The sequence below is a fragment of the Mandrillus leucophaeus genome, unplaced genomic scaffold, assembly GCF_000951045.1.
Source record: "Mandrillus leucophaeus isolate KB7577 unplaced genomic scaffold, Mleu.le_1.0 Scaffold1239, whole genome shotgun sequence".
In the NCBI taxonomy this organism is placed as follows: domain Eukaryota; kingdom Metazoa; phylum Chordata; class Mammalia; order Primates; family Cercopithecidae; genus Mandrillus; species Mandrillus leucophaeus.
The window spans coordinates 112,872-137,814 of record NW_012100754.1 but is presented as its reverse complement, the minus strand read 5'-3'; the positions used below and the strand labels follow the sequence as shown (position 1 = coordinate 137,814).

At 52.6% G+C, this 24,943-nt stretch overlaps 1 protein-coding gene across 4 annotated transcripts in view; it reads right to left on the bottom strand.

The window, feature by feature from the left end:
- Positions 1-24,943, bottom strand: part of CTNNBIP1 (catenin, beta interacting protein 1) — a 54,339-nt gene that overhangs the window by 10,422 nt on the left and 18,974 nt on the right. For 2 of the 4 annotated variants that reach the window (XM_011971683.1, XM_011971682.1), the window contains exons 2-4: positions 19,801-19,885; positions 13,918-14,037; positions 13,112-13,202 (exon numbers count right to left, since the gene is read on the bottom strand). In XM_011971683.1, the coding sequence (XP_011827073.1) occupies positions 13,112-13,202; positions 13,918-14,013 (187 nt within the window). In that variant the 5' untranslated portion in view covers positions 14,014-14,037; positions 19,801-19,885. Of the gene's footprint in view, positions 1-13,111; positions 13,203-13,917; positions 14,038-14,201; positions 14,341-19,800; positions 19,886-20,035; positions 20,065-24,943 lie in introns of those variants that run through there. The other 2 variants (XM_011971684.1, XM_011971686.1) reach the window with 2 other exon arrangements.

Below are 24,943 nucleotides of genomic sequence, written 5' to 3'. Positions count from 1 at the left end.
CCAAAACTATAATGATAAACCATTTCACATCTACTAGAATCAAAAAGACAGCTGAGAACAAGTGTTGGCCAGGTTGTGGAGCAACTGGAACCCTCATCCATTGCTGGTGGGAGTGTCAGGTGGTGCAGCTGCCAAGCCTGCTCCACAGTCTCTCCCATCTCAGCTGACGGCACCTCCACCTTCCTGTTGCTCAGGTCAGAAGTCCTGGGGTCTTCCCAATTCTTCTGTCACATACACTCCACACACAATGCATCAGCAAATCCCATTGACTCCACTTCTCTACTTACAAGGTAGATGCTGAGTACGTCATCACTTCTGCCACCACCCCCTGGTCCGGAGTGGGTGGACTCCTGAATCCCCGCTTGCCTTGACCTCCTCTCGCTGGTCCCTGATGGTCCAGTCTCCACATAACAGCCAGGGAGAAGTTGTTAGAAACCTAAGTCAGGCCGGGCGCAGTGGCTCACACCTGTAATCCCTGCACTTTGGGAGGCCGAGGCGGGCGGATCACAAGGTCAGGAGATCGAGACCATCCTGGCTAACACGGTGAAACCCCGTCTCTACTAAAATACAAAAAATTAGCCGGGCGCGGTGGCGGGCGCCTGTAGTCCCAGCTACTCGGGAGGCTGAGGCAGGAGAATGACGCGAACCCGGGAGGCGGAGCTTGCAGTGAGCTGAGATGGTGCCACTGCACTCCAGCCTGGGCGACAGAGTGAAGACTCCGCCTCAAAAAAAAAAAAAAAAAAAAAAGAAACCTAAGTCAGCTCCTACCATGCCTTTGCTCAAAACTCTCCAGAAGCTTCTACTGCAAGACTGCTCATCATACTCAAGGCCAATGCCCATCTCCTCACTGTGGCCCGCAGGACCCACACACACTGGTCTCTGATAGCCACTTCACCTCCCTTTACAACACACCTCTCACCACTCACTGCGCCAGCTACATGGGCCCCTGGCTGTACTTCAAGCACAAGTCCTTGCACCCCAGGGCCTTTGCACCTGCCGCTTCGTTGCCTTGATGCTCTTCTCCAAGTTTATCTCATGGTTCTTGCACTTCATAGAGGCCCTCCCTGAACACAACTTCTAAAATGACCCTTGTGTCTCAATCCCTCAGGTGAATGAGGTCTTTGGCACCCTCAGTGCTATTCACAGAGCTCTATATTGAGCTGACCTTCCTTTCTCCACTGGCACGTACACCTCATGTGATCAGGGACTTGGTTTTGTTCACTGACATAGTTACAGTATCTGGGCAAGTACCTGGGACACAGGATAAATCTTTATAGATGAGGAACCTGAAACTCAGAGAGACAAAGCAACTCAGTGAATCAGAGGCAGAGAGAAGACCCAGATCCAGACTCCAAAGCCCATGACTTCACCCTAGAAGGAGAAAGGAAACCACGGACCTCTCCAGTTACCCAGAGCACTAAGGCTCATCTGGCCTCCTAGCGTCTTAGTTCCATCAGAATGGAACTACGAACCAGGGCTTAAAAACACCACCAAAGCAGCCCAGGGACACCTTGGAGATAATTCAACATGGAACCCAGAGTGTCAACCTGAGAAGAGCCCTGGCCCTGGCCCCCTGCCCCTACCTGGTCCCCACTTCCTATCTCCCCGGAGCCCTGCTCCCTATCTCTGCCTACTGCCCTGCCAGACACCTCACTAGTCCCCTGGCTCACCTGCCCTGGAAACCAGGGCCAGGACACTGGGAAGGGCGTAGCTTTCCAAACCAGGGCAGGGCATCCAGCAGGCCCTCCCATCCCATGCTCAATGCCAGCTTTGCCCCTTTAGTGGAGTCCAGTCAATTGACTGGGGAGAAAAAATGACAAATATGCAGGAGCTTAGAAAAGGGAAGCTGGCCCCTAACCGGGGGGCGGGAGAGAGACAATGGGAGCTTAGGACGAACTCCCACCAGCATGCTGGAACCAGCTCTGCTCCCGCCAACACTCACCCTAGGCCTGGCCTGGCTCACTCAGGCTTTTGGAGAAAGCCTCCTGGGGGCCTCTGACAACTCCCAAAGTCTGCTGAGAATCACTGTTGCTATTTGAGACTCTTAAGCTGAAGTCCTTCAAAGGTCCTTTCCTGAATATACTGGGCAGCTCGATGCATTTCCTGAACTGCCAGGGCAGGCTCCTATTGGCCCTGCAGGATTATAGCTGGGTCAGCAATAGTGGATGAAAAAGAGGAACATGGAGATGCTAAAGCCCCAAGGCCAATCCACGGAGCAAGGGCATTTCACAGACCTGGTTGGGGAAATCTTGGCGGAGCCTAGTGCTACACTAGCTCCTAATTTGCAAACTTGGAAACAAGCCATTCCCAGGCCACATGGGTGAAATGTAGTAGACAAAGGCCTGTGACCCTGATCTGTGGACCCTGTTTCCACCTTCACTGTGCCTCCCTGGACTATCCAACATGGTGGGGTCTGCTTTCACAGCCAAGAGGAGGGCTCGGTCCTGCCTTCATTTCACCAAAGCATCCAGGTGTGGGAGGGACAAGCTGACCTCCTACCCTGCACAACTTCTCCAGATCCAGGATCCTGCAAAGTCCAACTCAGCACAGGTGCTCAGAGGTGGCCAAGGAGAAAGAAAACAGACCCGAGCACAAGTCCTTCCTCCAAAATTGAGGGCACAAAAAAGCCTGGCTAAATTCCCAAAGGCCGCAGGCCCTGCAGGCTCCGCAGATCAGGCAGGGCACAGCCCTGTACGATGTCCCTGGAGAAAAAGGGGGACTTCAGTCACAGATGGACATTCCTGCATCACCCAACTGAGAACTAGGATTCTAGGCCGGGTGTGGTGGCTCATGCCTGTAATCCCAGCACTTTAAGAGGCCGAGGCAGGTGGATCACCTGAGGTCAGGAGTTCAAGACCAGCCTGGCCAACATGATGAAACCCCATCTCCACTACAAAAATACAAAAGTTAGGCCGGGCGCGGTGGCTCAAGCCTGTAATCCCAGCACTTTGGGAGGCCGAGACGGGCGGATCACGAGGTCAGGAGATCGAGACCATCCTGGCTAACCCGGTGAAACCCCGTCTCTACTAAAAAATACAAAAAACTAGCCGGGCGAAGTGGCAGGCGCCTGCAGTCCCAGCTACTCGGGAGGCTGAGGCAGGAGAATGGCGGGAACCCGGGAGGCGGAGCTTGCAGTGAGCCGAGATTGCGCCACTGCATTCTGCATTCTGGCATGAGCAACAGAGCAAGACTTCATCTCTCAAAAAAAAAAAAAAAAAAAAAGAATCAGGATTCTCCCAGGCCCAGCTCCCCACAACCATGTGCCCTGGGGACAGGCAGCTTCTGCCACACCATCCTGCAAGACCACTACTGAAATCCTCACCACCCGCCTTCCTTGCTGGCCAGAACTTCCCCGGACAGTGTCAGACATTCTGGGATCAGGTATCTGGAGGCCTCCTGAACTCCTCAGGAGCCTTACTCCTTCCTAAAGAGGGTAAAAATGTGGGGTGTGAAAACTCAGAAATGTAACCTGAAATCTTCAGGGTCTGCAAATTCTCAGGGCTGATGCAGGGAGCTCCCTTTGTGAGTCACCATCAGCAGAGGGAGCTAACTTTGGCTAAGTGCTTCACAACTGTCCAGGCAATGCCACCTGGCAAGCCCAGGGCCCATCCTTGACACACATGGCAGACCAGGCTGAGAGGGAATGCGACCACATGCTCCCAAGTGTCCAGGACAACGCCCACTCTGTGTCTCATCCCCTTCTCTGACCATATGGTTTTTGGTTGTGGTACCTTTTCCTCCTCCCATGAGCTCATTAATCTTGCTATTAATACCAACTAGCATCTGCTACCTGGCTTTCCAAAACAGCAGTGGCTGAACTACCACCTCTAGGGAAAAGCTACCTGGAAAAACAGGACCCAGACGCTCCTCCAAAGGGAAGCATTTCTGAAGGGGACACAACTTAGGTACCAACCTGGACTGGGCCTCCTCCCAGACAAACCAAGACCTGCTGGTGGCATGTGCTGTTTTCAGCAGCTTGGGGCTATGAGCTGGGTGTTCTATACATCTCAGCTCTGATGCCCCCAAGTCCCCAGGGGATGACTTTTACCCAGAGACAGCTTGACACTCGGGTTGCTATGGGGACGGCGGTCACTGATCCACCAGGGCCTTAGCAGCCAAAGCAGCACCAGGCTCAGGGGGGCCTCCTGGGCTCCAGGCTGACAACCATCACGGGCACAGGAGGCTGCTGGGCGGTGGCACTGCAGCAGCCAGTGCTGTGTGGATGTGCACCGAGTCGCTGAGCTGCTGAGCCAGCTCCCAGCAGAGACACCAGGCCTTGTGGAACAGCCAACAAGAGCTCAGGAGGCAACTAAAGGCCCTCCCAGGCTTGGATCCCTTGTGGTACCCCAGTACCAAGACCCTGGAGCTGATACCCAGCCTGGGTCTGACTCTGACTAACTGTGTATCCCAGGGGGAAGTCCCTGCACATCTAGCCTCAGTTTACTCATCTGCAAAACGTGATGAATCTATCTGCAATCCAACTAGCCACAGGATAACATCCACAGCATAAAGCATCATAAACGACATCCCGCAGGGTTGCTCTTGGGGCTCTATCCCTGCTCTGTTCCAATCCCAGACGTGTTCCCCAAAATCCATCTCACTGTGTTCCCACCCTCCCATCCCTGCTGAGCCTGACACACACATGACCTTTGTGATATGTCTTCCCAGGTAAGGTGGTTATTCCCTTTATTCGAATTCCTTGGTTCCCCAAAATATAAGCTCTCATAGACCAGGAAGCTTTGATTGCCAAGAAGGGACAGACATGACCAGTTCTTCACCTAAAACCCTGACATATCCTCTCTCTCTTTTTTTCTTTTTCTTTTATATATACACCTTCAATAGAGACAGGGTCTCACTATGTTGCCCAGGCTGGTCTCAAACTCCTGGACTCAAGTGATCTCCTACCTCAGCCTCCCAAAGTGTTGGGATTACAGGCATGTGCCACCGTGCCTGCCCCATCCTTGCATATTCTCAAATTTTAGTGGGCATCAGAATTGAATCACCTTGGGAGTTTGCATAAAATGCAGATTCCCAGGCTCATCTGGCAGGCATTCTGGGGCTATGGCAGGGCCCAGGAGTCTGCATTTTAACAAGCACCCTCAGTGATTGAGGTGTGCAAATGTGTAGAGCATGCTCTGAGAACTCAGTGCTACAGACTGTCCCCCGACCTCCGCCCAACCCCAAGCTGTCATGCCTTCTTGCCCAGCATTCTGGAGGAGAATTCTGTAGCATCCTTCCCACCAGTGTCTCTACATGCACATCCGCATGCATTCTCCAAGGCCCCATACAAACAGCACCTCTTCTCTATGGCTTCCTAGGTGGTCTCCCCTCCCTCAGCCCAAAGCCCTTTATGCATCAGTTCACACGCCCGTCTGCTCTGCTGGTCCAGGAGGTCACAGGGAGTGCTGTGGGGTGGCACCGTGCCTAGCACACAGCAACTGTGACCTGATGTGAGCGGAACTGTCCAGCCGTTGGATGGAGCAGCCCTCAATGCCCCTCTCTGACAGGGCCCGCCTCTTACTGAGGCTCGATGGGGGAAGTGTAGAGTCACACAAGGACTTCTCTGAGGCCATTCGGGCGTCTGTTTTCAGTTCTAAACAACAGAACCCATGACGCTGGGTGATGGGGTCAAAGCGACCCTCCCTGGAGCCGCAGCCAGGTGCTGAGTAAGCGGCTGGCCCTGCACTTCAGCACATTCCTCGCTTTTCTCGGGATTCTTTTTCCCCCTTTTTCAGTGACACAACTTATACACCAAATCCTCCTGGCTGATTTCTGTCAATTCAATATATAGGTGATTTTGGGTTCAATTCTGTTATTAGGTTACAGGTAATTCTCATGTAAGTGTTGATTAAAGTTAAAAAAGATTAGCTTCCCATCCCATAGACTAGAATTCTCCCTGGGCCTGACTGTAATTTCAGTGCAGCATCTGTTACCGCCTGGAGCCCCTGGGAGAAGCCTCCAAGCCACACTCGGGGAGACAGGGGACCCAGAAAGCCCAGCAGATCACCCGCACAGCACCGGGCTGGTGCAAAGGAGGGGCCCAGCCGGCTGCCCCCAGGGAGGAGCTGCTCGAGCAGCCTGGCCCTGGAAGGCGCAGTCCAGGCATCCATCCAGCAGACACCTACACTGCCCCAGAGGCGGGACGGGGGACTCGTGTGTGATGGTGAACACGGCCCAGACCCTAGCCCCAAGGGGCTCCCGACGTAAGTAAGACTGGCATGGAGCTCCAGGACACATACTGACTTGGAAGGGGTCAGAGAGGGCTTCTAGAAGGAAGTGAAAGAACAGAGGCTAGAAGGCTGTTGAGGGGGATTCCAGGAAGAACTTTCCACACTGAGCTGTAACATGGAGATCGGGCCATCACCCCTAAAACAGGGCAGGGCCGCTGAGGGGGTCAAGGGAGCAGAGAGCTGCCTCCCTCATGCCATTCTATGAAAGGAGAAGCTGTTTGCTCACAGCCTGGTTTCTGCTGATCTACCCGTGACCACAGATATTTTAACAAGGTTCCCAGTGTAACCCTCAAGCCAACTGACCTAGTTTAGGCTCTCTGGCAGCAGACCCTGAACCAGCAGCCTCAGCTTCCAAAGGGGAAAGCCTGGCTGGCCGCAGCTGGGGGAACCTTCCCTGGGAAGTCTCTTGGAGAAAGCGTGATCAGGTGGAGGCAGAACAAGCCTGGGAGCCCCCGTGCCAGCACACAGCTCCCAGAGACAACAAGGGCAGCAGCAGACCAGGGCATGGCCCCAAGAGGTCCCCAGGCAGAGAAACAACAAGGAGCTTCCTTGACAAAATGAGCCAAGTCTAGGCAGTGTCCCTCTCAGCAACACCTCAACCAGGGCCTATTCTTTTTTTTTTTTTCGAGACGGAGTCTCGCTCTGTCACCCAGGCTGGAGTGCAATGGCGCAATCTCGGCTCACTGCAAGCCCCCGCCTCCCAGGTTCACACCATTCTCCTGCCTCAGTCTCCTGAGTAGCTGGGACTACAGGCGCCTGCCACCTCGCCCAGCTAATTTTTTGTATTTTTAGTAGAGACGGAGTTTCACCATGTTAGCCATGTTAGCCAGGATGGTCTCAATCTCCTGACCTTGTGATCTGCCCGCCTCGGCCTCCCAAAGTGCTGAGATTACAGGCATGAGCCACCGTACCTGGCTGGACAAGGGCCTATTCTGAGGCACTGTAGGAGGATGACAGTTCTACAGGTGACTGGCCATGGGTGGCCTTTTCAAAGAGCCATCAGAGGCCTGGAACTATACTTGCTGGGCACCACCCCAGTGCGGCACTGAGGCAAGAACAGACCCAGAGCTTTCAGGGAACCAGCATATCGGAAGGCACCCATAGGAGGAGGGCCCAGGGTAAAAATGCAGCAGAAGGTGTTCCCTGTTTGTTCTGCCCCTTTCTGAAATACCTAACCGCCCAAATCATACCTGTTCCTCAAGTAAACACCGTCCTGCTTAAAAAAGCATGTGACCGGGCTGGGTGCAGTATCTCATGCCTATAATCCCAGCACCTTGGGAGGCCAAGGCGGGCAGATCACGTGAGGTCAGGAGTTTGAAACCAGCCTGGCCAACATGGTGAAACCCCATCCCTACTAAATATACAAAAATTAGCTGGGCATGGTGGCATGCACCTGTAATCCCAGTTACTTGGGAGGCTGAGGCAAGATAATTGCTTGAACCTGTGAGGCTGAGGTTGCAGTGAGCCAAGACAGCAACACTGCACTCCAGCCTGGGTGACAGAGTAAGACTCCGTCTCAAAAAAAAAGAAAAAAAAAAAAGTTTTCTTGGAAATTATTTAAGAGCACAGCAAAATATAGTAAAAAATGCATGTTAAAAATGGGTATTAAAGCTAGGTGCAGTGGCTCACGCCTATAATCCCAGCACTTTGGGAGGTCGAGGTGGGTGGATCATGAGGTCAGGAGATCGAGACCATCCTGGTTAACAAGGTGAAACCCCGTCTCTACTAAAAAAAAAAAAAAAAAATTAGCCAGGCATGATGGCAGGCACCTGTAGTCCCAGCTACTCGGGAGGCTGAGGCAGGAGAATGGTGTGAACTCGGGAGGTGGAGTTTGCAGTGAGCCGAGATTGCGCCACTGCACTCCAGCCTGGGCGACAGAGCAAGACTCTATCTCAAAAAAAAAAAAAAAAAAAGGGGGGGGGGTATTAAGGTATTAAAATGTTTATGGTCCTGGCCTTGTGCTACCGATGTATGCATGTTTGTGAAAGGATGACAGGAAGCTTAACAAAGGGTAAGAGAGATTATGGCTATGTAGTAGGATTCAATGTTTCCAACTTTTCGGCTCTTTCTCTCATTCCCCAGTTTTTTACAATGACTATGCACAATTCTATAACTGGGAAAAAAGAATCATTAGCCGTTAGAGGGAGCCACACTGGCCATGAGAGAGGCCTGGACTCAGCACTCCACAGGGCCTGCTTCAGGAAGCTCTGGCCCTCCCCATTCCTGCAGCTGCCCCTTCCCAGCCGGGCAACCTTCCTGAGAAGTACTGATTTCTTCTGGTTCAAAGCCGAGTTCCCCTGGTTGCCAGGTCTGCTTAGACACCCTTGGGGACTAGAACCTAGTTCATTTATTTGTCCAAGCCTGACTAGGGGCTTAGTGGTCCCACCCCCACAAATAATAAGACAGAAGCCATAGTTCCAAGCTCAAGAAGCTCAGAGTCTGGTCAATAGATGGATTAGCAGACAGTGTGGGTGCAGCACAGCTGAGGTGCATGCACATGTGACAGGAGGGCCTGGCCCAGGCTGCAGGGGGCAGGGGAGCAAGGTGGGGATGTAGGCTGGTTCCTGGTGGCCAAGAGGCAAATGCAGTGGCAGAAAGGCATGAACACGGCCATTCACTACGGCCCTTTACAGTGTGAGGTCAGGTCTTGCTCGCCAAGCTAAAGGGGCTGGATTTTATCTTCAAGGCAGTGGGGAGCCACTGAATGATTTTAAATCGGGTGGAGGCCAGGCATGGTGGCTCCTGCCTATAATCCCAGCACTTTGGGAGGCCAAGGTGTGTGGATCATCGGAGGTCAGGAGTTTGAGACCAGCCCGGGCAACATGGTGAAACTCCATCTCTAATTCACTGAGTATGGTGGTAGGCGCCTGTAACCCCAGCTACTCGAGAGGCTGAGGCAGGAGAAACACTTGAACTGGGAAGGTGGGGGGTGCAGTGAGCTGAGATTCCAACACCGCACTCCAGCCTGGGCGACAGAGCAAAACGCCTTCTCCAAAAAAAAAAAAAAAAAAAAAGTTGAGTAGAGACCCACTAATGTCACTCTAAGCCTCCAAAAGTCTCTCCAGCTGTCTGGGGGTAGAGGGTAGACCTGAGGGGGCAAGATGACAAGTCGAGATGCCAGATAGGAGTGATCTGAAGCAGTGAGACAAGAGTGAATACGGGCTCAGTCCAAGAGGGGGCTCGAAAGGAGAGGGAGAGAATGAAGCAGGTCCAAGGAGCCTTACGATGGACTCAGTAATCAATCAAGTTCCTGGGGAAGAGAGAAGTCCAGGCTGAGTCCTCAGGTGCTGCATACTTGCTGGGCATTGGTCAGGGCAGAGCACAGGTGGAAAATCCACGTTGGCTGGGCATGGGTGGTTGTGGTGATGCTGGCCAACAGTCAGCTGACCATGCTGTCGGTTGAGGTCACAGGAGTGCGTGTGGGACACGGAGAAGAGAAGAGGCAACCCTGGAGGATGCCAGTGTGACTGAGGGAAGGGAGTGGAAAACAGCTGGTGGGGGTGACGTGAAGGACAAGGGAGGGAAAGGAGGCTGTCATTGGTGGTCTCAGCCCAGCAGAGGCCAGGCAGGCTGGGAACTGGTGGGCCACTGGGGCCTCTGCTGGAACCACTGGTGAGGCCTTAAGGGTAGGCCCCCACCCCCAGGGTCTCCAGCACCTGCCTGGCTCCCCACAGATACTCAACAAATGTGACTGAGGAAAGAATCGAAGAGTGGGGGGTAAAGGGGTGCCTATGGCCCCCTCCCTGGGCCTCAAGGAAAGGAGCAGTGCCCTAGGTACCAGACCCCTCCAGCCCTGGAGGGGAAGCATGTGCAGGGCTAAAGGTGGCGGCCAGACCCTCAGGACCAATATCAGGTGCTGTCTGTTGGAGGGTCTGCCTCAGACCCCCTGCTAGGGGAGTCCCCGGGGACATGGAGTCTCCTCTGGCTCAGGGAACACTTAGAGCAGCCTGGAGCATTTGCTGAGAGACAGTGCCACCTAGTGGGCAGGAGGTGCACAGCAGGCCATTATCTTCAGGCTCCAGGCCTTTGGAGTCCATCATGGCAGTCCCTGCACCCTGCTCTGGCCCCTGCATCCTGCCCCAATCCCTGGAGACAACAATCCAGGGCTTCTGCCACCTAAGCAGTGTCTCCGCCTCTGACAGCAGGACCCTGCAGCATCAGCTGAGATTGGCTCTGCGATGGAGAAGGTTGGCAGGTGAGATTTTAACAGAGATTCATTTGGCCACATGGCGCAGGCACAGATGCAGGGTCCTGCCCTCACATGGTAAGTTCATTATGGGAATGGGTTGACTGCAGTTCTGTTGTTATTGTTGTGTGTGTTTGTGGTGTCGTTAGGCTCGCAAAGAAAATACTATGCTTTTGAAACGCTTCCAGGCATAGCTGACCCCTCCCCTCTCCACTCCCAGTCCACAGAATTCTCAGAGCCTCCTGCAACTCAGGTCTCCTGTGTGGCTCAGGCCCCGGCAGCCAGGTCACTGCTGGGCGGTAGGGGCGCCCCAGCAGCAGGGAATGACTCCCACCACCTATTCCCCAACAATTCCCTGGGGTCCTCCCTGGCTCCAGCTTCAGCTCCAGGAGCCCTCTCTCCAGAGAAAGAAGTAGCTGTGGACACCAACTACCCCGAAGGGCCCAGACTTCACAGCCCACACAGTTGGTCACAGCTGCCGGCTTGCTCCGACTGCTCAGCAGTTTCAGGGCAAGGTCAACAGCTAAGTGGGGTCACTGACTTTCCTCAACAATTTGGCAGAGTTCATTTTTATCCTCAACTGTTGGTTCAGGTAGGCAAGATAAAGAGTTCTCCTAAAATATTTTAACTTTCCCTTATGACAAAGAAACAAATGTACAATGTTAAAATATCTGTTTTACAAAAATGTGTGACTGAGAAAGTTAAAGTTTCTTATATAGTCCTATCCCCCTAACAATTTTTTGTTGTTTGAGACAGAGTCTTGCTCTGTCGTCCAGGCTGGAGTGCAGTGGCATGATCTCAGCTCACTGCAAGCTCCGTCTCCTGGGTTCATGGCCATCCTCCTGCCTCAGCCTCCTGAGCAGCTGGGACCACAGGCACCCGCCACGACGCCTGGCTTTTTTTTTTTTTTTTTTGAGATGGAGTCTTGCTCTGTTGCCCAGGTTGGACATGCAGTAGTGAGATCTCGGCGCACTGCAGCCTCTGCCTCCCAGGTTCAAGTGATTCTCCTGCCTTAGCCTCCCTAGTAGCTGGAATTACAGGTGCATGCTACTATGCCCAGCTAAATTTTGTATTTTTAGTATAGATGGGGTTTCACCATGCTGGCCAGGCTGGTCTCGAACTCCTGACCTCAGATGATCCACCCACCTTGGCCTCCCAAAGTGCTGGGATTACAGGCATGAGCCACGGCACCCGGCCTATTGCTGCTTTTTATACTGACATATGATCCTACATTTTGATGTCTCTTATTTTGATTTTTTCCCAAGAGTATTCAACTGGAGGCTTTCTTACCATCCCAGCTCAAATTCAGGTTAACTCAATGACCAAGACCAGGTGGGAAGGAAGGTGAGTCCCCAGGGACTCAGAAGCCTGAAGGTTTCAGGTTGACATGAGTCAGAAGCCAGGGTAGAGGGTGCCATGCTAGAAACCCAGATTAGCCCTGGAAGAGAAGAGACCTCACCCAAGAGATCCCAGGATGGGGCGGGAGCCAGTGCCACACAGAACAGGCTGCTGCATGATCCAGGAGGCACACCTGGGCAGACACACCCAGGCAGGCTGTGCGTGGTGAGCTGCTGTCCCAGGGAGCTCCATGAGCTTCTGCTGAGTTTCTGCTGAGTTGGGTGCACAAGCCAGGTCACACCCAGCATTGGCGCTTGGGAACAGGCCCGTGTGCCAGGGCAGAGCCCTAAGATATCCAGGAGAACAAGGGTTGGCTGGTGATCTAGGTCAGGCCCCGCATGCCAGCTTCATAGCACAGCAAATGCAGCCGTCAGCACTCTGCTTCTGGGCGCCCGCTCGCGTCTGGACATGCCACAGGTTGCAATATTTCATGGCCAGTCATTCCAACAAAGCATAAAGAGAATAAAAGGAAAGGACTCTATGGAGATGCTGGTCAGAATACTGGGCCTCCACGTCATGGTAAGCCTTTTAGAGAAGAAGAACCTTGCTAAGCAGCCAAGGGACATGGAGCTGTCCAGTAGCCATGTGGGTCATGGGCAAGATGGCAGACAGCGAAGCGCTCCTCAGGCACAGGTGCACATCCTGGGACTCCCAGTAACCAGCTAGCTGCATGGCCAAGTGACTTACTGCTCCCAAATCCCAGTTTCCTTGCCTGTTAAGTGGAAGCATTAATAATACAAATTGTAGCTACCGACAATAGAATGAAGCGATGGTGCTTGCTACACAACTCACACCCTGCCTGCTACCATGCTGATTGGTTGAGGTCACCCAAAAAAGACAGAACTCCCTCAGGTGCACAGAGACATCAGGCCTTTGGCGCATTCCTCCTGGCCACAGCCAGGACCACACCACCTACAATGTGCTCAGGACAACAGTGACAGCATTGTCCTAGCACACAAGGGCAGTTTCTCTCTCCTGGACAGGGTGCTGGGTGGGTAGGGGTCAGGCCAAAGGTTAAGGAAATGCAATAAGCAGTCTCTGCAGTTATGAGGGCACCCAGACATCTCCATTTCCTGCCTCTTCCTGCCATTTGTCTGGTAGAGTCTTTGGCTCCCACCTGAGGAAGGAGATGGGATCAGGTGGGAGGCTCCGGAGGCTCCCTGGCTCAGCTCTGTGGGTGGAGGGAGCTGTAGCCCCTCCTAGGCAGTCCTGGGTCTCATGGATCACCCATCAAAGAGGGCTGGAGCTACACTTTCTAAGGGAAGCCACTGCCCCAGCCCCTCTGCCGCCGACTCACCCTGGTCAATGGAGTGCGGAGGCAGCTGGCTGAGCTGGCTGTTGACCACCCCTGCATAGGTGCGCAGGAACTCCTCCTCGCTGGCTGTCAGCTGCAGGAGAGAGCTGTGGTGAGGGGCAGCATGTACCTGTTCCCTGAAAGGCACCTGCACCCCTAGAGGCACCGCCCAGGCCTGCTTGGTTCCTGGATGGTGCGTCCTCCTTTGCTTCTCGGGCCTCTATTCCTGAGATTTGACCCCTTTGCTTTCAGGGCCAGCACACCCCCCTCCCACCCTGCTTAAACTTGGTCCAGGGGTCCAAAGGCCTTGCCACTCAGACTGAATCTGAGATTAGGGTATGGTCTAGTACAGGTCAGTGCAAGACATAGGTCCTGCCCAGAAGGCTGAGGGGTGATTTCATGTCCCTCCGCTCTTTTTGAGAAATACCCCTGTACCCGCATGCCTGCTGCCGTCTCAGCTCCTGTCCTGCCAAGTTGTCCCTAAGCTGCCCCCTGGGAGAGAAGACTTTCGGGGTTGCGAGGGGGAGAAAAAGAAGGTCAGGGCCTTGAGGCTCTCACCCGTCTGGCCCCAACCCGGCATGGGGGTGGGCAGACTGCCCAGCAGTGCCCCTAGAACTCGAAGCGCTAGGCTCTGTGCCTGGGGGGCCGGAAGCAGCCCTAGAGCCAAACCATAGGCCCAGCGGCCCCTCCTCAGCCCGTGGCTCCGCAGGAGGCAGCTGCAGTGGCTCCGCCCCCCAACAGCCCAGCAGGGCCCCTCCCTGGGAGCCCCTCCCTGGGGGCCCACTGCCTGACATCCCGCAGGCACTCACGTTTGATCCCATCTTCCGCAGCATGAGCAGCACTCGGACCTTCTGCTGAATGTACATCTCCTCCGGACTCTTCCCGGGAGCTCCCTCGCGGTTCATCCCCCTGCCCGGCTCTGGGGACTCCTGCAGAGCAAGCAACAGCATCAAAAGGGAAGAGATCAGGATGTGACATACTGGGACACTGACACCTGCTAGTGATCCTCACTCCTCCCAGGAGCCCCTTTCCACCCACAGTCTCCCTTCTGGGAGCGTGGGGCAGGTGGCGAGGTACAGGGTTCCTCCCTCACCCACGCTGATCCCAGCCAGCTGGACTGAGCAGCTCTGTTCTCCAGCACGCGCTGCAGGGGCTGGCCTGCCTGCTTCCTCTGTGCATGGAGCTGCTGGGTCCAGGGAAACTGAGATGACTGAACTGCTGGTTATTTCTGCCTGCCAGTCACCCCAGAGCAAAGCTCCTGCTATAAGCCCTAAGACACGTGGTGCATGAAGCCCCAAATGTTCCAGGTTTTCAGAAGAAGCAACTTCCACAAGGGGCAAAAAAGTGATGGGATCAGAGGCAGCTGGTTAGGGTCTTTGGCTCAAGAAACCGTGCGATCATTGCCCAGCCCCCAAACACTGAGACGGCTCCCTCGGCAAAAGCCCCTGACAAGTTTAAGAGGCCAGGGTTGTGGCTCCTGGGCTGGACTCCAAGAGGTCCCTCGATGGAAAGACAGTGGCCCAGGGCTGTAGGGCTTGCTACCTCAGCCCTCACAAACCCACCCCACCTGTCAGAGGGTAGCTCCTGCAGGCAGCTGGGAAGGCCAGCAGCGTGTCCACATGCAGCAGGGACCTAACCTGTAGAAAGCCCCAGGAGAGATGTCCAGAGCCCCCTCCCTCCAGGAGGAGCTGGAGGAGAGGAAGCTGGGTATGGAGGGGCTTGGGTTACACACTGGTAACTCCTGGATGAGTCAGAAATAACACAGCAGCTGCTGGGGTGGAGCCTTATCAGCCCTGGTGCCAAGGAACTGCGCTCGGGGAACCACGGAACCAAGCTGGAGGGCCAAGAACGCTCCTCGCACCGTCCGTCCCTCCAGGACCAGCAAGCCCTGGACCAATGGGCTTTCCCAGGCAGGGTGGCTCTCTGTGCAGAGGGCAGCCTCAGCAATGTGCCAGAGCCTGGGCAGCAGCCTCCCTGTAGGTACTTGTCAACTGCTCATTCCCCATAAGCTAATGGGGCCCTCGCCCTAAAAGTGCACAGAATAAGCTAATAGCAGCTGCATGCTTGATGTGGCACAGGTCTCTTTCCAGCAACTTCTGCTAAATCCCTATAGCACAGACTCTCTTACTCTGATGTTTGCTCCTCTTCCACCTCCTCCTGGGCTCAGAAAACAGCCTAAGTGATAACTGGGAGCTAGGAAAGAGGAGTAAACTGCCCCAGGAGTGGTCTCTGATGAGAGGGACCCCCAGCCACTCCCCAGGGCCAGGGTGCACCCCAGCGTGGGGAAGGCCGTAACTTCCTGTGCAGCTGAGCAGGGAAGCTCTGTTCTGGGGCATCACTCCTCACACTGACCCATTCTCACTTCCTTTCACTTCACTAGATGTGGAGCACTGCGGGTCTGGAGCTGGGCTCTACACAGCCTCATGGGGTGAACCTTGTACCCCGAACCTGGGTGTGGATGATGATGTGGTCTCCACCTCTTCCCCAGTGGCCACCTGGATCTGGGTTACTATGTGACCTCCTCATGATCCCCCCACTTCATTTCTTGTCCTTTTCTCTACACAACAGCCAGAATGATCTTATGATTTTTTTTTTTTTTTTTTTTTTGACACAGGGTCTCCCTCTGTCGCCCAGACTGGAGTGCAGTGGCGTGATCATAGCTCACTGCAGCATCGACCTGCTGGGCTTTAGCAATCCTCCCAACTCAGCCTCCTGAGTAGCTAGGATCACAGGTGCACATCACCACGCTTGGCTCATTTTTAAAATTTTTTTCTGTAGAAAAAGTCTTGCTATGTTGCCCAGGCTGGTCTCAAACTCCTGGGCTCAAGTGATCCTCCCACCTCATCCTCCCCAAAACAGATGACATCACTCCCTACTTAAACCTACCTTAGAATGCATTTCACAATCCTTGCCAGGACCCTGCGAGGGCTCCGCTGTCAGCCCTGCCTCCCTCCCCAGCCTGCCTCTTCTTCCTCTTCCCCTTGCTCTGCCTTCCTGGCGCTCGGCCATTCTAGAACATGCTGAGAAGCTCCTTCCCTCTGGCAGCCTTTGTACTGGGTGTCCCCTTAGCCAGGAACTGGCTTCTTTCCATCCTGTGTCTTGGTGTAAAGGCACCTTCCTAGGGAAGCTTCCCTGACGGTTGCTCTGGTGCCCAGGAGTACAGTGGTACGATCAGAACTCACTGCAGCCCTGAACTCCTGGGCTCAAGCGATCCTCCTGCCTCAGTCTCCTAAGTAGCTGGGATCACAGGAGCACGCCACAACACCCTGCCACTTTTAAATTTTTTTGTAGAGGTCTTGCTATGTTGCCCAGCCAGGTTGGTCTCAAACTTCCGGCCTCAAGCAATCCTCCTGCCTCGGCCTCCGAAAATATTGGAATTAACAGGCATGAGCCACCATGCCCGCCTGTCCTGATTTTCTGAAAGTGCCCTGTTGGAGAACTTGCTTATTGTCTCTCTCCCCTGCCTACTGCAAGCCCAGGGCCCCCTCTGCTGTGCTCACTCCTGTCTTCTGGGAGCCTAGCACTTGGCAGGCACTTAATAAATACTGTCCGCTTAGCTAAATGGAATATAGTGAGACAGCCTGTGGTGTCTGAGCTTCTCCCACTCTGCAATATCCACACCCATCTAGGCCCAAATGTCATTGTGTTAACAGACCAAAGTACCTAACCCAGTCTCCCATAACCAAATTTAGCTTTTACAAAGGACTCACACTTCCAAAGTAGTGTGCCTTGGGCTATGGTGTTCTCCAAAGAACATCTGAAATGCTCCAGAAAGCCTTTGAGCTGGGAGTTAGGACTTCCAGGAGTAAAACCTTCCAATGCCTAAGGGCTAGTTTTCATTTGCTCTCTCCTGGTGAGAGACAGGGTGAAATACAAGGAGCTGGCCACTAGGTGTCGCCACATACAAAAGCACCAGCATTGCTTCCTCCCCACTCCCAGCAGGTTCTCCCAGGGCTCCAGACCACGCGGTTTAAGCCCACCAGTCTTTAGCCAATGTGGGAAGCAGATCACTCCTGCTCTGGCTCTCCCTATTCCAATCCTACTATCACAAACCACACTCCAGCCCCGGGTCCCAGAGAGCTATTTGTTCATTCAGAGAGCCAGCCCTGCCCAGGTAAGGATTGGTGTCTGGTTTTTGCTGCCGCATCCACACAGGAGCCAGTGGTCCAGGTACACAGTAGGTGCTTCCCAGAGGAGCATCAGTTCCGTATCAGACTGCTTCCATCACAGACCACCTCCATGGGGCCAGCTTTACAGAATGTTGCCCTCTCCAACAAGCTATCTATGAACAGCTCGCACTGATAGGTGCCGCACCGTCTTCCCGGCTGGTGCAGCGCCTCACGCTGGGATTCCTAGGGCTTGGGCTGCCCAGCTATGGGCCTGTGGTGTCACTGGTGCCTGCATTTTGGAGCCAGGTTACTCCTGCTTCAATTCACTTCCCTGGAAGAGACAGTTCTTCTTGCTTCAGAGAAGACCCTTGACTTGTCTTTTCTAAAGAGTGTGGTCATGGAGAATTCTTCCAGCTCTAGTTTGAGCTGATTCCGCCCTGCTGCCTAACAAGAGGGCACACTCAGGGCTGGATCTGAAGCAGAAACGCAGCCAGGAGCACATGTTCCCAACCTTCCCATTCCAACCCAAACAGAAACACCGTGACTGGCTTACATAATTCTCTCCTCATCTGCAGTAAGGGTGTCAGTGTGGAGCAAACTCGTAATTGGAGAGAATAAATCATAATCAACCCAAACAATATAGACATTTCAGTCATGGTATGCTATGAGTATATTAAAGTATGTCTCTGTCACCTATACAAGCAAATGTGCTATTAAATTTTTATCACAGTTCTGACAAGCATCAGGTTCATTTCACTTGAGAAATCTTATTTTCCCCTGCAGGGATCAAAAACTGGTCTCCATTAGACTATGTTTAAATTACATAAACTAAAACTGCAACTAAATTAGACACACTAATTATTCATCCAGTCCTTGAACGTGAGAACCAAAGTAATGATGGTTCTCAATTATGGTTTCTTGGCTATTCTCATAAACATTCCAGCGTCTAAAATGGGGCAGCTTCCACTCTAAATCCTAAGAAAATTTCTGTTAGCTGCCCAAGTCAGAGGTGAGCCAAAAAAAGGAAAATGAAAAGAAACAGGCCAGGCACAGTGGCTCACGCCTATAATCCTAGCACTTTGGGAGGCCGAGGCGGGCAGATCACCTGAGGTTAAGAGTTTGAGACTAGCCTGGCCAACATGGTGAAATCCAGTCTCTACAAAAAATTAGCTGGGCATGATGGCAGGCGCCTGTAATCCCAGCTACTCGGAGGCTGAGGCAGGAGAATCGCTTGAACCTGGGAGGCGGAAGTTGCCTGGAGCCAAGATCACGCCATTGCACTCCAGCCTGAGCAACAGAGTGAGACTCCGTCTCAAAAAACAAAAACAAAAACAATAAAACAGAAAAGAAACAACAGGCAAGTATTAACTATCCAAATTAATGGTGAGGGGACAGGTCTGTGGTTATATTATGTAGTAGACAACCACACATTCTGCAAAAAGTGGGTGCCATCCCAGAAAATGACATCTGATTGGGGCAAACACAATGAAGAGACATTAAGGTACATATCTTCAATTTAGATAGAGACACACTCCTGCTACACACACACACACACACACACACACACACACGGTTTGGAGCTGCGTCTCTGTTGAAGGAAGCTTGGCTGGTCAGGAAAGGATGGTGAGGAAGTGGCTCCCGACCACTGTGAAAGGTACACACAACAGGAGAACTGGCCTTGGCTTCACAGGCCACACCACATTCTCAGGGAGACACCCAAGGGCATCTGTAAGAGGCACGCTCAGATACCACACTCCTTCCCAGCCTTTGCAGGGACCTAATCTCGACCACCATGTAATCTCCAGCTTTTAAGCAGTTGATCTCACTTTAGAAGAATTAGGACGTAGTACAAGAGGAACCTGGAGAACAAGACTGCTGAAAGTCACATGTGGCAGTTGGAGGCTGGACGGCTGTGGCTCCCTGTATGGGTCTCTGTCTGGGAAATGCAGCTCATTCTAATAAAGAGCTTTGAAATCTGGCCTCACTTTGACAGGCACGAGTGGCCCTGAATACAAACACAGCCACCTGCACTCCTTTTTATTTTTAAACTGGAAGCTAATGCTGTTGAACATCCACATTTATCTATGTTAGAATATCCACTTATACCCAGGGTGGTCTTGCACCTGCTAGGAAGACGTCAAGTCAGCTCAGGCAAGGCCAGGCAGCAAAGCTGCTCCCTCAGACACACGAGCTGCCTCCAGCCCCTGCACTCATCTTTTGTTTTGTCCATTTTAAAACACACTGCGATAGATTCTAATACATTTAAAAACATACAATTTACATTTTCATGATGTCTACATTGCAAAAAATACAACGCCACAGAATTGGTGGTTCCTAGAGCTTATATGAAATATTATCCAGAATCTGCACGTCTTAGCCTAAAAGAAATCAGCAGCACCCTAACATTCTCCAGAAGAACCAACACATCTGGAGAAATGAGCACCATTAGGGCTCATGGTGAAAGGTAACAGATGAGCTAACTTCATGATCAGCCCTGGAGCCTGGCGTCCAAGACAACTCCTCACCCCCCACCCCACACTACCATATGGCCACATTACAGAGTCCTTCCCCTGGGGGCCTTACCTGCTTCTGGAAATTGACTTCAGGCAAACAGGTGCTCAACTGTGAGGGGAGGGCTGTGGCCGGGCAGAAGTAGGAAGGTTCCGCCCTGCGGAAACACAGAACGTGGGTCATGGGAGGAGTCAGGAGGGCCCAGGCAGCTGCCAGGGCTTGGTCTGGAGCACACGCCCCACGCTGAGGATGCACAACTGCTGGCGGGAAGCTCGTGGAGTCAGGCTCTGCCGCAGTCCCGAAATACCTGTGTGTCTGGCAAGCCCAGGAAACCCGTACCCACGCCTCTGGGATAAATAAGGTGCTGACGGCAGCTCGGCTGGCCTGGCATTTCCGGCCGAAGCAGGTCAGTCCGCTCAACACCACACACCCTGCTCCCCTTGGCTTAGTCACCAAGTCTGATTGAGACGCTGTGTTCAGAGACACTGTGGACCAGAATGCATCACTCCAGGACAGCTGATGCCCAAGTCCCGCACCTGCACGAGAGAATGCCCCACCTACCAAATCTAACATGACAAGCAAGGCACAGGTAGCTCAGCACCCCGCAGCCTCTGTGCTCAGTGCATATATATGTGTCTGTGTGCTTGGTGAACACCTACAGTTGTGTACATAAACATCAACTAACACAGACACATGCTAAAAACACATGAAAAGCACAGTTGCAGCTTGTTCGCAGACCTACAGCCTAGCCGCATGTCTACATGCCCCCAGTACACCTCTGGCAGGAATCTGAGAACACTGCCTTCTTTTCTTCTGCCTCCCACACACGAGCTCATCGTTCAGGTCACCTGCACAGGTTAATGGAGCAGGAGCATGGACTGCTGAGGGGGCGGAGACACAGGAGAAGCAGGAGGCTGCGAGGGGCAATGGGAACCTTACCCACCCGCTCCAGCTGTGCCACCTGCTCTGCTGGGGTGCACGACCCAGTGCCTCGCACCTCCGAGGCACATATCAATCATCCCAATGAATGGTGAGGGCACAGGTCTGTGGTTATATATTAATGTGGTAGACAACCACATGTTCTGTAAAAAATGGGTACTTTTGCCAGGCGTGGTGGCTCACGCCTGTAATCCCAGCACTTTGAGAGGCCGAGACAGGTGGATCACAAGGTCAGGTGTTCGAGACCAGCCTGGCCAACACAGTGAAACCCTGTATCTACTAAAAATACAAAAAATTAGCCGGGTGTGGTGGCGGGCGCCTGTAATCCCAGCTACTCCGGAGGCTGAGGCAGGACAATCGGTTGAACCCGGGAGGCAGAGGTTGCAGTGAGCTGACATCACGCCACTGCACTCCAGCCTGGGCAACAGTGTGAGACTCCATCTCAAAAAAATTAAAAAGTGGGTGCTTTTACACCCACTTTTACTAACCACTCTTCTACAACCACAGGGCTCTCAGCTGTCAGCCTTGTAGTGGGGGAAAGGTTGCCAGAGAACACGTCGAGAAACTGGTTCCGAGAGAGGTGCGGGGCCAATGACAGCTTGGAAACCACTGTCTTCAATGAATGCTGAAAAGAAAGTTGCTCGATGACCTAAGGAAGATGTGGTTTCCATAGAAAGCGGGATTTCAAAAGCCTCCCCTAAAGTCAGACATCGCTGTAAACCTCTGACTCTCTGTTCTCTGTGTCCCTTTAACCAGCAATGGCCCTGGGATAGAAGAGCTGTCACCCACCACTGCCACCCCCTCCACCATCAGACTAACCCTACAGGAACAGGCCATTTATAGCAATTAATTGCTCTTTTATTCCTCTAGATATCAAAGCACCAAAATATCAAGGAACCCTGGGGAACTTTCCACCCAAGTCCCCACATTCTTTCAAAAAGAGATGAAAAGAGAATCTTCCCCTACTTCTGAAGGGCTTTAATTTCTTCTACTACCACAACAGCCAATGACCACTCCTGTGTACAGGGCTCAGACCCTTCCAAGAAGCAGAGGGGAACGGTGTATTCCTGACTTCAAGGGAAGGGGTCAAAGGACAGGGACTGTCCAAGGATTCACGGACAGCTGTTCTATTTGTCATTTAATTTTTTATTTGATTTTTTGCTAACCAAACAGCAGCATACTTGCCATTTTTAAATATTTATTTATTTAGTTATTTATTTTTTACTTTAAGTTCCAGGATACCTGTGCAGAATGTGCAGGTTTGTTACACAGGTATGTATACATGTGCCATGGCGGTTTGGGTACCTATCAACCTGTCACCTAGGTTTTAAGCTTTGCATGCATTAAGTATTTGTCTCAATGCTCTCCCTCCCCTTGCCCCCAGGCCCCCAACAGGCCCTGGTATGTGCTGTTCCCCTCCCTGTGTCCATTTGTTATTGTTCAACTTCCACTTATGAGTGAGAACATACAATGTTTGGTTTTCTGTTCCTGTGTTAGTTTGCCGAGAATGATGGCTTCCCGCTTCATCCATGTCCCTGGAAAGGACACGATCTCATTCTTTTTTATGGCTGCACAGTATTCCATGGTGTATATGTGCCACATTCTTTTTGTTTTTTTTGAGACAGAGTCTCGCTCTGTGGCCCAGGCTGGAGTGCAGTGGCCGGATCTCAGCTCACTGCAAGCTCCGCCTCCCGGGTTTACGCCATTCTCCTGCCTCAGCCTCCCGAGTAGCTAGGACTACAGGCGCCTGCCACCTCGCCCGGCTAGTTTTTTGTATTTTTTAGTAGAGACGGGGTTTCACTGTGTTAGCCAGGATGGTCTCGATCTCCTGACCTCATGATCCACCTGTCTCGGCCTCCCAAAGTCCTGGGATTACAGGCTTGAGCCACCGCGCCCGGCCTGTGCCACATTCTTTATCCAATCTATCACTGATAGGCATTTGGGTTGGTTCCAAGTCTTTGCTATTGTAAATAGTGCTGCAATAAACATAAGTATGCATATGTCTTTATAGCTGAATGATTTATAATCCTTTGGGTGTATACTCAGTAATGGGACTGCTGGGTCAAGTGGTATTTCTGGTTCTAGATCCTTGAGGAATCGCCACACTGTCCTCCACAATGGTTGAACTAATTCATGCTACTACCAACAGTGTGAAAGCGTTCCTATTTCTCCACAGCCTCGCCAGCATCTACTGTTTCCTGACTTTTTAATAATCACCTATGTTTGTCATTTTTATAGTCAGGTCACTGTTCCCAGTTTACAGAGGAAGAAACTGAGGCTCAAGGCCCCTGGGCCCCAGGGTCCATGTAAGACAGTAAGCACGCTCCAATAACTGGATTCAGTTTTCAGTTCTGCTCTGCCACTGATTGGTTGTGTAAAGCAAGGCCAGTGACTGCTCTTCTGTGCACTTCATCTCATCACCTGTAGAAAGGTGATAGATTGTCACCTCTACCACGTCTTCCCTCAGTGGAGGTGAGACTAGGGCTGGCTTCACGGGCCTGAGGCCTGGACAGTCACACAGGGCCTGTATTCAGGAGGGCCCCATGCTTGGTTTACTGTTCTGCTCTCACCGTCTTGAAATTCTTTTTTTTTTTTCTTTTGAGAGAGAGGGTCTTGCTCTGTTGCCCCAGCCACAGTACAGCGGCGCAATCATGGCTCACTGCAGCCTTGAGCTCCCTGGCTCAAGCAATCCACCCACCTCAGCCTCCTGCATGGCTGAACCACAGGCACGCACCACCATACCCGGCTAATTTTTACATTTTTTATAGTGACAGGTTCTCATTATGTTGCCTAGGGTGGTCTTGAACTCCTGGGTTCAAGCAATCCTCCCACCTCGGCCTCCCATTACAGGCATGAGCCACCACACCCAGCCTTGAATTTTTTTTTTTTTTCCCCTGAGAACCGAGTTTCGCTCTTATTGCCCAGGCTGGAATGCAATAGCACGATCTCAGCTCACTGCAACCTCCGCCTCCCGGGTTCAAGCGATTCTCCTGCCTCAGCCTCCCGAGTAGCTGGGATTACAGGTGCCTGCCACCATGCCTGGCTATTTTTTTTATTTTAAGTAGAGAGGGATTTCACCATGTTGGCCAGGCTAGTCTCAAACTCCTGACCTCAGGTGATCCGCCCACCTCAATCTCCCAAAGTGCTGGGATTACAGGCATGAGCCACCATGCTGGGCCCTGGCCTTGAAATTTTTAATCATTTCTGAACAAGGGGGCTTGCACTGAGCTCTGCAAATGATACAGCTGGTCCAGAATGAGAAAAAGGTCAAGATGCTTCTCAAACTGCCAAGGGTTCCACAACCTTAAGTAGACACTAACTCAAGAAGGATTTACTGAAACTTTTCTAGGTACACACTGCCCTGAACCAGGCTTGGGGAGCACAAAGTACAGAATTGGGGTGGTGACACTGAACCTGCATTCCAGGAGTTGACTGAGTGGCTGAGGAAACCACACAACACAAGGCAAAGAGAAAACCACACAAATAATACATGATAATGAGCCAAAAAGGTATGTTAGGTCAAGACACAAACCCTCCTAGAATGCCAACCACGTATCATGTACTGTGCCAAGCATCTGCCCCTGAGGAAAGAAGACCCAGGGCCTTAAGCCAGCATAGTAAGTGGCAGAGCAAAGGGGTCTAGTAAGCTCTGCAAGACGGCAGGGGAGAGGCTAGCTGCTGACGGCTCCGGGGAGAAGTCACTGGAGCTGGGCCTTGAAGGAGGAACAGGAGTTGCTGGTAGAGGAAAGGGGAAGGCACAAGACACAGATGTTCAGCGAACAATTACTGAGCATCTATTCTACGGCAGGCATTGAGAATACACAGGTGAGCAAAACAGCCATGGCTCACATGTGATGAGGGGCTTCCAGTGAGCGGGGAGACAGACACCAATCAAGTCACCTAGATCAATGATCTCAGACACTGAGACAAAGAAAATGAAGGTTAAGTTTGAGTCGCCTTGGGGATGTGCGGCTGGGAGCCCGGAGGAGGAGAAGGAGTTGGTAGGGGTGGCATACGCGTAGGAAGGCCCTGAAGCAGGAAGATATGTGGCTTAGACCAAGTTAGAGCTGGACCATAGGGGCACTCAGGGGGAGGGGAAGAGGTGTTTCAGCAGAAGGAAGTCAAGCTTCAGCTTGAAAAGACCACTGTGGGGCCAGGTGTGGTGGCTCATGCCTGTAATCCCAGCATTTGGGAGGCCGAGGCAGGTGGATCACGAGGTCAGGAGATCGAGACCATCCTGGCTAACATGGTGAAACCCTGTCTCTACTAAAAATAC